At 42.0% G+C, this 18,267-nt stretch overlaps 1 protein-coding gene across 6 annotated transcripts in view; it reads right to left on the bottom strand.

The window, feature by feature from the left end:
• The window catches only part of RPS6KC1 (ribosomal protein S6 kinase C1), a 1,976,431-nt gene that overhangs the window by 1,474,378 nt on the left and 483,786 nt on the right, over window positions 1–18,267 (bottom strand). For all 6 annotated transcript variants that reach the window (XR_011268209.1, XM_069608548.1, XM_069608550.1 and 3 more), the window contains one exon: window positions 6,368–6,461. Coding sequence is in view for 5 of the 6 variants with exons in the window: in XM_069608548.1 (XP_069464649.1) it covers window positions 6,368–6,461 (94 nt within the window). In the remaining variant the exon portion in view is untranslated. The remainder of the gene's footprint in view (window positions 1–6,367; window positions 6,462–18,267) is intronic.

The raw sequence follows: 18,267 nt of genomic DNA, 5'->3' as shown, positions 1-18,267 counted from the left end.
TAGGTTAGGTTTAGCCAAGTACATATGAGCAATTAACGTAGCATGACATTCATAAATGTTAGTAAAACACAAAAATGGATGTGAGCTGCACGCACCGTTGTACGGCAATCAGAGTTCTGCGTGTGCAGTGGAGAGAGACACACAGCATTAAAATCTGTAGTGATCACTTGTAGGTAAATGATCACGGAGGCTGTCCAGTCATTTGGTCGAAAGACATTTGGTCGAAAGACAAATGGTCGACGGAATTTGGTCGAAAGCCAAATGGTCGAATTTTTTTTTTATTTATATATATATTTGTTAGGTTTTTGTTTAGGGAAGAAAAGGGTTTTTTAGAAAAAACAGGGGGTTGGGGGACCCCCCCCCAAAAAAAAAAAAAAAAGGGAAAATAGAAAAAAAAATAATTCGACCATTTGTCTTTCGACCAAATAGTGTCGACCATTTGTCCTGTCAACCTTTTTTTTCGACCAAATGACTGGTAACCATCACGGAGTAGTGTATATGGGGAGCAGAGACACTTAGTTGTGGTGTACTTACAGAGATACGTGGAGGAGCAGGGGGACTGCTCGACCGACCGCACACCATCACGGACAGGGGCAGACAGGCCCTTTTGTTGGCCCTTCTGTTTGGGGCTTCCTACCACGGCTTCCGCTTATCGGTCGGGCTGTGGTGTGATATTTTGATGAGCAGCCAATCCGCGGCTGAAAAGCAGGCTGGGCTTAAAGCGTTAGTCAAGTAGGACTAACGTGGCGGCCATTGACTGCGTTGCCTGTAATGGCGGTCAATGGAAGTAGATTCTCGAACAGTGGCTGGCGAGGTGCCAGGGCTGGGGGGCAGGGGGGTACCCAAGGGGGTCGCAATACCCGTATTCAAGAATTGTGGCATTCAGAGCAGTTGTTGGAGGTCAAAAATCAGCGGAGTAGCGTCGCCGCTCTGGAGGGGCTCTTACCCTTACTGGTGCAGGTCGGGGCAGGGGAGAAGGGCTCCTCCCTTGTCTCGGCGACGGGGCACCTGACTTAGCGTAGGGCAAGTTAAATAATGTTGGACAAAGGTTTTATTGAATAAAAGACTTTAATTCAATTGTCTGTGTCTACTTCATGATGCCTTCACATCACCTACTCATTATTAGGGTATTTTTTAAGCACAGACCAAGCTCCTGAAAGCAACAGAGCGCTTTACAATCATAGGATGAAGAACACAGGGAGGGAAACACAGAAAAGGGGAGTGGGGAGCTAACAGGAGGTGGCAATTGGCAGCAAGGGGTCTATAAGCAACCTGGGGAAGAGACAGTGGGGAGCAGGTCACAGAGTTTCAGGTAGGATGGGGAGTGCAACATGTGTGGACCTAGGTGTTAGGGAGGAGCCTTTCCTTGAAGAGAAAGGTCTTGAGCTTGTTCCTGAACTGTAGAAGCAATGGGGCAAGTCTGATTTTGACGAGGAGGAGGTTCCAGAGTAGTGAAGCATAGACAGATAAGGCCGATCATCTGGTTATTTCCTTCCTGCCTTGATGAAACTGATTATGTTCTCACTCCTTTCACAGAGGTAGCCTCTTCTCAATTGGCCAGGGTATGGCAGCCACTACCTGCTCTTGGCCCTGTGGGTTGCTATGCGAGGGAGGATCACATGAGGAGAGGCAACCCTCATGGGGGGGGGGGTTAGATTGGTATCATCAGATGAGACATGGTATCCCCCTGCCTCTTTTAGGGATGTCCCCTCCATTACTCATGCCTTTATGGCATATTGTGGTGACCCCCTTCAACCTCTCACAAGACTTGCTGATGGCATCCCACAATATCTTGTAATGACAAAGACTGACCATCAACCTCATATATATAAGTCCATTAAAGATACTGGGACGAGGAGGAGGAATGACATTATGAAGATCAATAGAGCACAGAAGCCCACACTGTGCTCTAGTTGTTGGGAGTGGCATCGTGGCAGGAATTTTGAATCTCCAACAGCCGATGTAGCCATAGATGCTGACGGGAGCAGGCGGTTCCCATTCGAAAGAGAAAAGGCTCAGTGAGAGCCCAGCTCCATGCGAGGCCTGCAGAAGAGAGGAGCGGACCAATTGCGGTGCAACGCGTATAGTCTGCTGATCCGGCTGTGAAGGAGAATCAGGAGAACCAGAGCCCTCTAGCTGCACAGGCAGTGACAGGGGAATGCTGCCTCTAGACCGCAGAAGCCAGGCGAAGAGTGGCAAAAGGATGAGACGCTCTCCCAACCTACTGGAGTGTAGCAGCAACCACGGAAGCTCACGAAGGACGGTGAAGCAGCTGCACATAACTGGTGAGGCAAGCTGGGGAAGGTGGGACGCTGGGCTGTTCACAGCAAGTGCCGTGCACCATGGGAGAGGGCAACAAGCTCTTTAGAAGTGATTAAGAAAGGGTCCAACTGGATATTAAAAGCTTGATAAAGGCTTAAGTCCACAGTTTAATATGAGTCTAAGACCCACACCTGAAATTGAGATACTTGTGAAACTTTTGTAACTAAGTCCTGGAAGGAGGGAAATGCAGGCATTTGCGAGGCTGGGACTCGCACCCAAATTGTGTGACTGAAGAAGTGGCCAGGGGAGTATAACAGGTGTTTCGTGAGAAAGAATCTTAAGGAAGACACATACCTTGGGGTTGTGAATTGAGCGAACTGTGTAAGAAAGCCCTGCAGGAGAGCATACCAGGCGGAGCCAAGTCTGTGAAGTAAAATTGCAAATATCACGAAGAGGAAGCCATCTTCTTGAGCTTCAAAGAACTTGGTTACATTTTGGGAACTTTTATTTTGCTGGAAAGAAACTTGGGGAAGGAAGACATTCCCAGGAACTGTGAACACCATCTTAGTGGAAGCCTTTTTGTTGGAGTTATACGTTTTGTTGAACTTGTACATTTGGGCACTTTTCAAGCCAAAGACATTACCCATAGCACCTTAGAGTTACTTTTAGAATTCGAGGATCAGAATAGGATTTCGGACGCAGGATATTTTGATTTGGACATCTTGTTATCGGACAGACCATTAGTTTTGGTTGAGGTAGGGAAATGCATGTTAGAGAAGGGGCAGCAAGGCATTTTCTAACCCTCTTATTATTTGAATACGTCTATAATAACCAACATGACTCCTATGTGTCCGTGTCTCATTCCTGGTTCATCACACTGCAATGTAAGAGATCTGCACACTTCCTTACTTCTGGTGGATCGCAGGTCTCCAGAGATGCAGAGTTTCTCAGAAAGTAGCTTAGGGACTTCAGGGTGACAGTGTTGTAGAGGATGTAACAGGATTTGAAGAAGATATGCGCTTGCAGTGCGTGCCAGTGAAATTCGAGGAGGGTTTGGATGATGTGGTTGAATTTGATTTGCAGAGTCCTTTGATGAGTCTTTGATGAGGACACATCTAGGGATGACAAAGTAGTCGTCGGAAGGCTTTACAAGAGGGCATTGCCACCATCCAGGTGGGAGAGGACTAAGGGTTGGACAGCGGATCTGAAGTTGTTTTCTGGGACGAAGGGCTTGATTTTACACAGGAGAGAAAGTTGGTACCAAGACATTGGTGTCTTCCTTGCTATGTATTGTTTGAATGTGAAGTGTCTGTAGAGCTTGAACTCCAGAGACTTGGAAAAGGTGGCCAGCTGGGTTGTAAAGCTCTCAAGGTTCATAGCAGAGATCCAGGTCTGGATATCAGGAGGTTCAGTGTTGTTGGTCAGGAGTAGGAATTCAGTCTTGGAAGGGTTGAGCTTCAGGTAAGCACTGGACAGCCAGGACTAGATCAATGTGAGGCAGGCCTTGAGCCTGTGGATGTCTTCGATGGAGGATATCTTGAGGTAGATCTGTGTGTCATCTGCATATTGGTGGATACGGATGTTGTGCGAAGAGAGGAGGGTTCCAAGCAGTTCCATGTAAATACTGAAGATCATGGGTGACAGGATGGATCGTTGTGGGACTCCAGAGGTGATGGGAAGAGTTGATGATCTTGAAGAATCCATTTGTACAAACTGTTGGCAATTAGCAAGGTGGGATTTGAACCAGCTGAGGACGATCTTGCTGATCCCCATGCAGCGATGTAGAGTGTCTGCGGGTGTATGGTGGCCTAGTGTGTAAAATGCTGTGGAGAGGTCCAGGAGAACTAGGAAAAAAGGATGGCCTTCATCGAGGATTTTAAGAGCATCAATCCCCTGGATGGTAGCCGTTTCTGTGCTTTATCTGGGTCTGAAACCAGATTGGTAGGACTTTCTGCTACTGCTTTCTCAAGGATCTTATCTAGGAAAGCAAGATGGGTGATGAGGCAGTAGTTGCTGTGATGGTCAGGGTCCAGTGTTGGTTTCTTAAGAAGCAGGAGATTTGTCCAGTCTTTAGGCTCTTCCTCTCATCGTCAAAGTATTGCCTCATCAAAAGATGGCTTTGCTCCAAAAATTGACACGTCTGTCAAACAGCCCTCCCAAATAGGGTCCCAATGCATCCCGGGTCCTCCACAGGCTAACAGGGCACAGGTGTCTTACCACAGTCTAATGGAACTACAGGGTTTGCTATTCTATGATTGGCATATTGAAGTTGCTCCACAGGCTCCCTGCAGCATTCCTTGCCTCTGCCCATCACTGGTTGGCCCCACAGGGTGAGCTAATAAAGGCTTGCACAGCCAACTTGGATTTTCGACTTGCGCATGCACAAAGAGTGACAAGGGCAATGAAGCTAGGCTCTCTGCAGCTTCATTCACTTTCTCCTGTTCCTGTGCGCAAGTCACAACCACTTCAATTTGGTTTGTACACAGTGCTAAAACCTCATCTCGTGCTAATTTCACCTCTCGGGTCCTAAATTATAGAAGAGTTTTGCTTCCCTGGAGTTTCATGTCCGATTTGTATTGGGAATTTCTGCATGGGCATAAGCGTGCACCATTTAGCCAAGATCACTTAAAGGGCAAACCCCATTTTGTGGCATAATTTGGCGAGCCAGTTTTTCCCAAATATGGCATGGTGGGGCTGGCCAGGGGATCCTCCCCACACCACCCTGGCCGAACGTCTCACAGTGGCTGGTGATAACGTGCCCCTTTGGCCACCCCAACCATAACTCAATGGAGGGCACTTTTGTCAAGGAAGACTAATAAAAATAGCCAGCTGCTAGGTTGCATTTTAATTCTGAAATTAAGTTGCTACAGGCAACAAAACATTGGAACCTATTCCGAATCTGGACTACTAGTGACTACCTGTTAGTTTCACCCCAAATCAGGACACAGATGGCATGCCACTGTCCAGGTTTCAATGAGTGTCCATCCCATCCAAGTGACACTCTCGAAGAGTTCAGCAAGGATTTATTGAGGGTAAGTGTGGTGGTGCCAGGATTGCTGGATAGCAAGAACAAACGACAAATTGAGTCATTGACAATTAAGCAGCATTTATAGATTTGAACTGTAGAAGACAGAGGAGTTGTTTGGGCCGAAAAAGAGTCGAATATGTATTAAGTGCAAGTAACAGGTTGGTTTAAGCTGCATTCTTTTAATCGCAAAATGAAATGAGAATAACGGGCTTTAATTGTCTCCAGCTGGCTAGTGCTCAAAGCCAGGCATGCAGTAGGTATTCATTGGCAAGTCCTGAATAGGAGTTACCAGAAGTCATACACAACAGCTGCTCATACAGTCTGGCAGCCTTTCCAGTGCACATAGGGGAGAATTTAGTAATTCAAAGAGAATAAAGATATCCTTTTGGTTTAGGCAGTGTAAGGCAGAGCACAACAATGTTACCGGAGCAAGTGAGCACTGCCTCTCTAAGCTGCAAATGTAAGGATAAACACCATCCGCTGTGGGTAAGAAAGGTGTGTAAGAATTAGATTTAAGTGTACAGATTCTACTGTGATTTGGCGCACATAAAACACATGTTAACTCATTTTACTACTGTGGTATAATAGTCACTACATGTGCATACAGCATCACCAGTTGTCTGTTCCACTTGAAGCATGGTGGTGCCCAGTGTTCAGTGGGTCCTCCTGGTCTCCACACCTACCTACCAACAAACATCTCTGCACCCCATGTCATTATTCCTCATCAATGTCCTACGTGCCTATTCGGGGTCATAATGGGCCACAATCAGCAGCAGTTTTTAGCTACCGGGATTAGAATATCATAGCATGTCTTTATCTGTGGCCCATTCCTTCACACCAAAAGAGTAGCACATATTCTGAATCAATTAGTTTAATAAAGGAGAAACGTGAAAATCTGAGTTCATGGTGATTTAATGACAGTAAAAAAAAAACATGTACACTGCTTGACTTATATCCATCATCAAGTAGTACAAAAGTATCTTGGGTAGTTTTAATTACAAAGCGAAAAAGGGACTTTAACAGAATAGAAATCTTTACTGTTGACAAAGGCACCGTTTTTTAAAGATCAGAACAAACCTTCTGTACTGCAGTCGGATAAACTGTCGGTCAAAGAATCGGAAGTGGTTTCAGCCGGACCAATCAAATCAGAACCGTCATGCACTTCTCCACCCTACAAATACACAAATGAGGAAAAGGTTCAAATTAATTGTATTCACTGAGCACCTGATCCATGTGACAATGGGAAAATCCAAGTGAAAGGTATGCATTTCTATATTGTGATCATAAATGAACATATGGCATTCCATTTTAAGAGTACACCGGAGATCTATTAAAACAGATTAAGTGCAAACATAATAATAAGTCATTTAAAACATGCTTAATTCCCAGAGGTTTCTAAGCGCTGACCCGGGGATCAAACCTGTGTTGCTCTGCGTCATCTTGCTTCCAAGGTGAGCAAGTTGCCCCTGAGCTATTCTCCCATAGACCCGACTGAGCTACTATAACAAGAATGAAGTATCCTCATAAGTTCTTTCCAAACGCAAGAGAATTTACAATCTTTCTTTGATTCTTAACTAGAAATCTGGTAACATTCAGTGATTAGATTAACCACGAATAAAGGGAGAGCAACTCATTATTTGAAGTCACCAAGACTTTTGGTAGAAGCCTTATTGCAAGGCTTGCTCTTCTTCAAAAGAGATGGAGGCTGCTTAACAGTTTAAACAGAGAAACCAAATGATCTAACAGCAGATAATAGTAATGCAAAAACAACAAGACCTGATTAAGCTCTACGCACTATAATAACTGAGGATCTTAAGCATCATTAAAGGAACACAACTGAGAAACTAGAAAAAGATTCACTGAAATGCATAATAGAATACATGAATGCACATCATATTGAAAACTAGTCTACCTGGAGAACTACTGCTGCACATTCACTCAAAGGTAAACAGGACAACCCTAACAGGTCAGGACTGCCTAAAAAGTATGTGGTTGGGATTCACCTGGTGAACACTGAGATAGGCAGACTACCCTTCGAAGAGTCAAATAACATAGTAAATAGGCTTTCGGATGAAGAACTGCTATCAATTCATGGTTAGAGTTTACGCAGGGGAGATTTCTACCCAGGGCAAGCATCATTCAACTTGGTTTCAAAACCAGATATAAAAAGAAATAATAATAATACAGCTGCAGTTCCACTTCCAGATGGAATTCCAATCACGAGGTAAGGAAACTGGCCACACTGATGAAGTGGAAGCTGTGTAATTATTAAAGGGCGTGTATGTATGATGTGCAGGACAGCACTTAGTAGCAAACCACATAAGCACTATGCGTTTGCCATGAAACATTTGTTATTTTGTTTCCTCAGACTCTACCCGAGTGATTGGAACCTTGTGTGTGTGGGAACCGTGTGTGTGTGTGTGTGTGTGTGTATATATATATATATATATATATATATATATATATATATGCAGATCAATTAAAGTTAGCATCCCTAGGAGTAGGATGCCAGGTGTATCAGTTTCCATAGCCCTTGCTACATAACTAACTGCCTTCACACCTGTACCTGCTATCTGCCCCCTGATGCCCCTAAGTTTGCCACCAACAATGTAGTGGAATGCTGTTTTCCCTTCCTTGGGGGCAAATGGGTTCAAGACAGCACCACGTTGCCCCTAAAGAAGGCAAACAACTTTGCGCCACCTTTGTGGCCATTTTCAGGATGGAGGCTTGAATGGATCAGGGCTTGAATGGACCGGGGCGTGCCCCTCCACCCCTAAAATCCTTTACCTGGTGGCCTAGTGCGCCTTTCTGCTTCCCAGCTGCGGCAGCCTGGGGCCAAATCCTCATTTCTGCGCCTCCAGGGAAGCAGAAAGGAGCCCTGGACCACCAGGGAAATGTTTTTGGGGGTGAGGGGGCTCACCCCGGTCCCTTCAAGACCTTCCGGCACAAACAGCCCCACCCCACCAATTATCCAGAAACATAGGAGAACTCTCACTTGTGATACACGAGCAGAACATTTTCTGCAATAATTTCCCATTTTTCGCATATCAGTGAATCAGTAACTAAAGAGTCCAACTAGTTAATACCACACTGACCAGAACCAAATATCAGCAAAGCAAAAGCAAAGTAACTGGTACTTTCCCTTGCATGCACTGTTCCAACTGCAGTTTCGTAAACCAAGGGGAATATTGTTTTCCACCCAAGGTCGGGGGAAAAGATCACAAGTTTTGGTAAACTGCGACACCAACAATGCAATCTATTCTAGAAGATGCCTTTTGGGATATATAATGTTGGACAATCTACCAGGCAATGTAAACTACGTTGGAATGAGCATTGTTGATGGATCCGTACAAAGAACATAAATTGAGCAGTGGTATGCCATTGGATGGAGAAACATCATAATATCACCCAGATCCGGTTGCAAGTATTAGAAACAGTCAGAACGTATGGTCCATATGAGAATTTAGGACAGAGGTTGGATCAGAGAGATCTTTTGAAAGGACAAATTGAATGAGGTCACCCCAAATGGGAAGGATGAAGATTTTGATTTTTCATGTTACCTGTGATGTAATGGATACATACAAAGGCTGAACTTTTTGCAAACAATCATATTTGCACATTGCTTTGTGTTAATCCACAGTTCAGTAGTACTCAGATGATGGCATGATGATTGGGATTCATGATGATGTTGGTGTGACATAATTTTCACCATCCTATATTAGGTCGAAATTGTTTGAACAATGTGTGCATGTGTGACAGCTCACATATCATGTTTAATTGACTTTGAGTTAGGTATAACTATATATTGTATCGCACAGAATGATACATTTCAGTGATAGATTTACACATGAGGACATGGTACATTTCAAACAGTGTTGAAACATGCACAGTCTTAGGGAATTGAACAACACGAGTATGGTCTATTTGTAGAACTGACCTTATGAATGTTCCTACAAATAATTGCTTCATTCTAGAATGTATAAAGTGTACATGAACATAGATTCAACGACTTAAAATTATTAGTCATTTTTAATCCAAGTATGATTATATGAGATTGTACGGGTGCTGATGGAGATCAGAACAAAGTCACACGCATGTGACGTCATCACGTTGAAGGTGTCACTATACGGTTACCACATTTCATACAATTTAAACGGTATGATGACAGGTTAAAAAGGTACGATGAGACGGGTTAGATAGTAGCGCCTCTCTGGACCTGCGAGGTTGGGTGATTCGTTACCCTCAGTAGGCAAGAAATCTTACAGATGTGACCTTTGTTTCATTCTTTTTTTAGTTGGAATGGTATGCACAGACAGTAGGTAATACTTGAATTTTCTTTGTCTTTGTTATTATGTTAACAGGGGAGGATATATCATGTTTGGTACTGGTGTGGATTCACAGTGTAAAGGTCATGAGTTATGTACATATTATTTATGAACAGAATATAGAAAAGTTTTGCAGGACCTGGATAACTAATGGTATTTCATTATGTTATTTTTTATTTGTACAAGAGTGTTATAAAGCCTTTTTTAAAATCTTTTATATTGGTGTCTGATCATTGATTTAATTTCAGTATGTGGGGTTTGCTCTGAAGACGGACATAGTCCAAAATGCAAAGGCATACCCATAATCTATGTAAACACTCTTCCTCATTTGCAAATATTAAACCGTTGTGCACTTTTTTATATAAATAATGGGCTGATGCCCATTATTATTATGGACCAGGATAAAGTGAACAAACTAAAATTCTAGTTGCAGCTCATTTGAGCAGATTGTGAGCACACACATTTCTACAGTTTGGACTCTAGAAAACTAAAGATGGTGTTTATTTCCATTGTGCCTGGGGTTTTTTCCACAGTGCACCTCATAAAACTTAAGTAGCTATATTGGCATTACGAAGTTAACAAACTGGTGGTGCCCACCTTTTTTTCCCCTTTTCATGGGATTTTAAAACCATAATTAAGCACATTTGTCCACTATTTGGACGAACAGATAATCATATGTTGGTGCATCTTCTTGTAACTAACTATGTGTAAATAACATTTCTGTACATATTACGTTTTTGGGTAATTTTGTCAGTAGAATTTATACATCAACTGTTTATTTTTGGCAATGTTGCTTTTTGGGCAATCAAAAATCTGCAATATTAGCTGTGACTAATCCGTGGATGATAATAGAGCAATGACTGCGGGAAAGATAATGAAGCAATTTAAATTGTGAAATCCTTTCTTTGAAGTATTGTAAGAATATATGGTTTCTGGTATTGTAATTTGTATGTTTCATAATATGAATTGGATCAACAATATGTAAAGTGGGTATAGATTTAATTAACTATATCACACTATTCGCAAATAAACAGTTATCAGACTTCATGGGGGAGTATTGTCATGTGATCTATAAGCAGGTCTACCAAAGAGCTTAAGAAGAAATGCCGTTTGTGGTTTAAAAAGTCTGAACTACTTTTGCATTGGAATCAGGGGATTTCGGATGCATTTTCTTAACACTGATGTTACTACATGTATTTTGTCTGTTTTTGGAATCCCAACTAGCAATGAAAAAGAGTGGTTGGTTTCAATGTTTCTCAAAACAGATCAAGGAGTACCATGCACCAAGTAGGATGAAAACCAAAAAAGTGATAGGTGAAAGTTTTTGAATTATTCTGAACCACTGGCACTGCTCTGGGCAACCTTCCACGCCAGTTTTTTAGCCTGCCTGCGCCATTGCAAAGTGGTCCAGTCATATACAAATCAGTCAGGTACTGCCACCAATTGGAGCAGCCGTGCCCGAACTGCCACGGCAAGTCACCTCTGCACGGAAACACAAGCAACCCCAAACACGTGTCAGCCTTGTTGGGCCTCATCAGTAAGGTGCAGCTTAGCACCTATGGCACAGTGAGCAAGGGACCCACGTCTGAGCAAACGCTCTCTCAAATAGGGAGACACACTGAAACCAAAAAAGTGATGGGTGGAAGGCTTTGGATTAATCTGAACCACTGGCACCGCTCTGGGCAACCTCCCACACCACCATTTTTTTTTACCCTTTTGTAATGGCTTGGCAGGCGAAGAACGATGGTCTGAAGGGTTGCCCAGAGCAATGCCAGTGGTTAGGATTAATCCCATACCTTCCAGCCATCACCTCTTGTTTTGAGTAAGTCACCCCGGGTGGGATGGGTATGCCCAGACATGGGTCCCGTGCTTGCTGGCACCAGCGACCCAAGCTACTCTTCACTGATGAGGCCGAACGAGGCTGAAGCTTGCCTGAGGATCCTTGTGGTCTCGTGCAAAAGGGATGTGACCAAGCCGTTCTTGCTGGACTACCCCTTTTGGGGTGTGACCAAGCCTGATTTGCATATGGTCTTTCCCCTTTTGTAATGGCTTGGCAGGCAAAGAACGATGGTCTGTAGGGTTGCCCATAGCAATGCCAGAGGTAATTATTAATTCCAAACCTTCCAACCACCACCTCTTCTGTTTCCGAGTAGGATTACACACTGCCACCAGGGGATTAAACGGGTTAAATGTCTGCAGTAGTGAGGTTCCAAAGCTCATTTGAACTACAGCCCGACTTGTCAATGTAGCTTTTCATGATCAACTGTGTTAGGTCACCTCGTCACCTCCAGGCATGCCTCCAAATGAGGCCTGGATGTCACCAAAGGCTATGCCCAAGCATTAGACCGTTTCAGCACCTCAGGGCATGTTCTGGCAGATAAAGATAATCTGTTTATTCAAGTGAGGTTTGGTGTTTGGTTTCAGAGGTTGTAGATTTCCCTGGTGGAGAGGGGAGCAGTGCTGACCAGCTAGTTACCAATAGGTTCCTTTCCACATAGAGGGGAGTTATTATTGTGAAATAAGTCACCAGTATATGGGACAGCTGGAAACATTATTAAAGGTAGGTTTTAAAAAAAAAACATTTTTATTGCATTATAAACCACAGTATAACAGTCTCTTATACACGTTTGCTTGCAACATACAACCAATTGTGTCTCTGTATTTCCCCCATGCCCCAACTCCGCTAGCCCGCCCCCCAGCCTATTCCACATACATTGTTCTGCCACTATACATCAAACTGTACTACGCATATACATTGACGCTAATCTGCCAATTGCAATGGGGCATTTGTTGTCCTTTGAGACTCGGTGTGCGCCGAGGCCATCAGTCGTGCACCATATGCTTCCACATGTCCAAGTCCAGGTTTTGTTCTTCTTGGCCCTGACGGGCTGTCTCTTGCCACACTGAGGTTTCTGCCAGCGTCTACTTTGTGGAGGTCCCTCCACCACTGGTGTACATCCGGTCCTTTGGGCACTTTCCAACCCATTGCTATCCTACGTTTCGCCAGAATACATGCCAGATCTTTCAATTCACTCACATGCCTTGCCTGCTTCGGGTGCCCAAACATGCCAAGCATACAGGCTGCGGGAGATCCTATGTTTAGCGTTATACCCGCCTTGGCTAAGGCCTGTGCTATCTCTACCCAATATTGTCGAATCTTACTACAACCCCGGAACATGTGTACCAGATCCGCATTAATCAATCCGCATTTTGGGCAGGTCTGTTCCGTAGCATTGCTAAATTTAGCTATCTTCTTCGGGGTTAGATATGCCCTATGTGTTACGTACAACTGAATCAGCTGGAGCTTCATATTTCTAAACACTTTTTTGTGATAAGCTAGTGCTCTACCCCACACTGAATTTTTTATTTTTATTTGGGTGGATAATATAATCATCCTTTCAAATACATATATAATAAAAAGAAATAATTTCATCAAAATATCGAGAAAAATTTCATAGTTTTAACATGTGCATCAAAATCATGTTTGCGATTGTTCACTCATTTAACACTTAATACTTCGTAACAAAAGAATGAAATGCATTAATTACATTGATTGCATTAATTTAAAACACAAGAGTAAGAAAATCACCATTACATTTCTTTATATATCATTGAGTTTCATTGTCCATCCTTCCATCCTTAGGAAATTGCGCATCCAAGAAGTGAACTATTGCCACTCGCAATGCCAATTTAGAGAAATTAAATAATCTTTGCCAAATTTCACTTGTTTCTATATTACAATGGTTATTCCCTATATAATTCTTAATTTGAGTTTGGTGTATATTAGTCAGCATAGGACATGCCATTATGCAATGCTCTAAAGTTTCTTTTTCGCCCCTATCTTGGCAAAAGCGACAGTAGTTTGATTCAATTGAAATTTGTTTCCTTCTAGCCATGATCTCTCGTGTCGAACATAAATTCAGCCTGAATCTTAAATATTGATTGTGTATGTATGGTGAGGGTGAGGGGCATTTAATAAGATAGTCAGCCATTTTTCGATATCTTTTGTGCACAAACAAATAGGGATTAAAATCCTTGTATTTAAGGCATGTTGTACGGTTTTCAATCCAATCATGTTGGAATATTTTTTGTTTCGCTGTTCACGGGCCAATAGATGCTAGGCCATAATGACTAGAATGCCATAATCAGAAATGTTCCCAATGATAGATTTCCTAAATAAAACGCACATTTTCCACTTAATTTGTGATTCTAACGATACTAAACCTCGTTCATGTTGAATGAGTGGGAACAGTGTAGATTTATGTAAATTAAGTAATTGCTTCCAAAACCGTGATTCGAGCTTTTGCTACCATTTCTGATCTTTTGGAACAAAGGTCTCAATGCCATACCTTATTCTGGGAATGACTTTTTGTTGGTAATATTGCATGATGTGTCAGGGAAAATTTGCCAAATTTGCCTCTAAGTATCTTGGCTTGTGAGGTTAATATCTGGAGTTTACAAATCATCTCTTGTTCAATCACCACATAAGACATGCAATCAGTAATAGTGATTCAAAGATATTTGTATTGTTGAACCTTTAATAAGGGCTCCTTATGTAAGTACCAGTTGTAAGATCTTATTTTTGTTTTCATGTGTTTCTTACATACCATTTGCGTTTTTTGGATATTAATCATCAAATGATTGGCTGTCACATACAAAGCCAGCTCATCTAGTAGTATCTGCAGTCCTGTCGGAGTTTGCGATAGTAAAATAAGATCATCCGCATAAAGCAAATGGCATATCTGATGCGCGCCTAATTTGGGAGGATCACATTGTAGTGCTCGAAAGGCTAAACCCAAATCAAACAAAAACAAATTAAAAATGGAGGAAGCCAAGATACAACCCTGTTTGAGTCGTCAATGGGTCTCAAAAAAGGCATACAATTTGCCTGCTAAGGTTAGTCTGTCTTGCATAGATGTACTGGAATGAAGTAACATGATTAAGGTCAAACTAGATTGGGGACATTTATACCGCAGTAGTTTGTAATACATAATAGCTCAGTCAATGGCGTCGAACGCGGCACGAAAGTCAATGAATGCTAAGTAAAGAGGTTGATCTCTGGCCGCATATTTAGATCTTAGCATGTTTAAGGTGATAAGATTGAAATAAGTTCCCAGGCCTGCAAGAAACCCTGAGGATCTCTAAGTTGCTGTTGCAAAGTCAATTTATTTAGGTCCCTTAGCATTATTTGACGCCCCGGGAAAGATCTACTCTAGAATAATTTTATGGGCCGATAGCTAGATTATGTTGTTCAATAGCCTTTTTTATAAATTGGAACTATAATGGAATGTTTCCATGTGGCCGGGAGGGTTTTCGTTGCATTTATGTGGGTAAATATATTAAACAAGATATTTGCCCACAAATCTGGATGACTTTTCAATATTCGATTTGACAGACCGTCCGGGCCACATGCTCCTGACTAACTAATTTTCTGTATGAAGTGTCGTATAGCATCCATATCAAACTCCAGATGGAATTTATTGGTTGTTTCCATTAGTTCTAAACTTGATGCATTTGGTGGAAGGGCGTACAATTCAGTGAAGTGGGTGATCCATGTTTGCTCTGTAAGATTGTTAGCTTGAACAATGGTCTGCGAGCTCTGGGTGGCTTGATTCAATAATGAGCAAGTTCCTGCAATATTTTTAGATTGTAATGAGCGCAACATGGACTCTCCATCTTTTTGGTATATTTTGGCTTGGTTTGATTTTAACCAGATCTTAGATTTGGTTTTAGTGTTCGCCAGTATCATAGTTCTCATTGCTAGTGGTTCTTTCAAAGCTTGTCGTTTGAGGTATCAATAATGGACTTTCTTTGCTTTTACTTCCCAATTAAAATCATGCAATTTAAGCATATTTGGCTTAGAACACGATGACTTCTTATAGGTTTCATGATTTAGGAAATATTGCATCATATCAGACTATGCAATGCCGTGTTCTGGGGTTGAAGTTCTCAGTTTGATTAATTGGGTGCCCAAATACGAGTTGAATTCAATTAACAATTTCTCTGACCATCACCGTCGATTAACACCAGCATTGTCAATTAAACACGTTTTTTGATAATTCAAGCGGTCAGGTGTCTTAGATTTAGGGGTAACCCACTGTGCTATTAATTTATTGTGATCACTGTTGTTATCTTCCACTACGCAGAAATCAGCAATGCCATGGAAGAGTTGTGCATCGACGTAAATAAAGTCAATAGTTGAAACACAGTTGCCCCTTTTCCATGTCAGGCAAGGAGGAATATCGGATGGAAAAGCTCACTTACGTTTAATTACGTTGTAACTAGCGACAAAACATAACCAATTAGCCAACCTAGTATCAGTATTCAATGGTTTTTCAGACAAGCAATAAAGATTCAGATCTCCAGCAATGATAATATGTGAAATTGAGGAGTCCATTATAATTTGATTTAATAGATCACCAAGATCTTTCAAAAACCTTCCATCCGATATATACCCACTGGATTCCAATATACATTGATCAAGGCAAATGTGATGTTATGAATCTTTGCCTTGGCCAATTGTATATATTTATTGGGTGATGCCCATTGTTGTGCTGAAATGCCTTGTTCAATTTTTATGGCAATGAGTAGGCCAGATTTGGGTCTCCCACAGTTCACATTAGTGGCAGGATTCAGAAAGAGATCATAATTACCCCACAAGGGAACAGATGTCATCCATGTTTCTTGAAGCATGACAATATTATGTTTTATTAGGAGACTTCTGTTATTTATTAAATGAGTAAAACCCCTTGTATTCCAGCCAGGAAGGGAAATGGTCTGACAGCTTGATGCACCCACTAGTTAACTTGGGTGAGAGGTGACCCCACACAGACATTCTCTTTGTTTACCAGTTAAAGCCTTTTGCTAAGATACTGAAAGGGATACTTTGTTTTTACTTGCTTGTTGTTGTTGAACTTGGGTTTTAATTGTTTGTTGGTGATAAGAGCCACTTGACACGTTGGGTTCTACCGTGGCGATGGTAACTACAAAACCCAATGTGATAAGCTACTTTTTTTGCCATCTATATCATCCTGAATGATCCTAGAGCTCATCCAGATTCTTAAAGAGTTTAGATTAGTTTTAGAAGGACACTACACTAATGCAATATCAGAGGTGTTAATGTCTTCAAGTGATGGAACGTCAGAGAAGATGGCCAGAATTGACCTACGGTTCAAATCATATTGAGGGGACGGTCTTGGTTTACAGGCTATCCTAAGCGAAAAATGTGCAGCTAGTTTCATGTTCCGATTTCCAACTAAGCCTTTTTTTGCTGTTCTTAGGGAATTCGAGCTTGAGGTAGGATTATCAGCCAAGCTCTTGGCCTTGGTGTCTATGGCTGTTTGTACCAATTGGAGAATCTCAGGATCTAACTGAGAAAAAAATGGCATGTTTATTCTCAAACATCGTTGCCATCTTACAATTTCTATAAGCACAAGAATTGTGACACAGCTGGTCATTGATCACATGATGAAACTCATCCGTTGTCTCACTTGTACAGGTTTGTAGGGGAGCTCTGACTCTATGGATTGGAGGGCAGGCTCGAATTTTCTCACCTTCATTGGGGGAGGGGAGGTGCAGTTTTTTCCCAATCTGTTCAACATTCGCCTTGAGGCTTGTTATTCTCTGGCAAAATAGGAGGTTGTGGCTGCCTACTCATATAGGCATCAACCGCTTTGCTAATCTCTTGCCGATGAAATTCTTTATTGGCCAATTCAGAGCGTGTGTCTTCATCCACAATAGGGATTTTTGTTGGAATTATTGGTGCTGAGCTCAAGTTACAGTCATCATGTTTATCTTGAGCTAATACTGCCAAGACAAGATCGTCAAGAGGAGCATAAGATACTGTTGAGTTGTTTACTTCAGGCATAAGAGTTGTCATTTTATTCAGAGTAATCTGATGGCATTTTTTGGTAACTGTTTGCCACCAATATTGTATTCTTGTTTGGTGGATTCAATCTCTTGATAAACTGTTTGTCTTGGCAGTATTGATGTTCCTTGCATTACTTTGATTTTTATGTAATTTAATTTGAGGATGACAACAGGACGACGATGAGCGTTTGGTATTTTTAGTAAAGATGGTATACGCAACCTTTGGCACTTTGTCTGACTGACACCGTATGTGATTCTGACTCTTTTCGGTTATAACCGGGTCGATGTTCAATCCAGTGTCAGGACATAACAGCTCACCATTTGCACCAATATCACAAACAGGTTTCTCAAAAAGAGGAAGACTACCGTAGGTTGTTTTTAACAAAACCACGGGAGTCACCTCCCGCAGTGGCGATTGGAGCTCTTTAAGAGTTTGAGTGGCAATGCACATGGAAAGAACGGGTAAGTGATTGGCTGTACATGGAGGGCATCTATGTTGTATAAAGGGAGTAATTTGTTGCTGCCATAGCAAAAGTTTTTCAATTTTGGCTGTCTGTTCCATCATTTTACCACTGAGGGTTTCAAATAACTTAACCAGCGTGGTTACTGATAATTGCATTGCATTAAAAGCTATTTCCATAAGATGCACACCACCTTTTTCGGTGATTGTACATTAGGTCGGCGAGGAGTAGGAACACAATATGATACATTAGTATTAGAGTTAGCAGTGGAATAGCTTGTAGCACTACTCGCAAACATGGTTTGAGTTTCAGAAAGATTTTC

The sequence above is a fragment of the Ambystoma mexicanum genome, chromosome 4q (genome assembly GCF_040938575.1).
Source record: "Ambystoma mexicanum isolate Mex_15411 chromosome 4q, UKY_AmexF1_1, whole genome shotgun sequence".
Taxonomy (NCBI): Eukaryota; Metazoa; Chordata; class Amphibia; order Caudata; family Ambystomatidae; genus Ambystoma; species Ambystoma mexicanum.
This window is presented reverse-complemented; position numbering and strand designations above follow the sequence as displayed.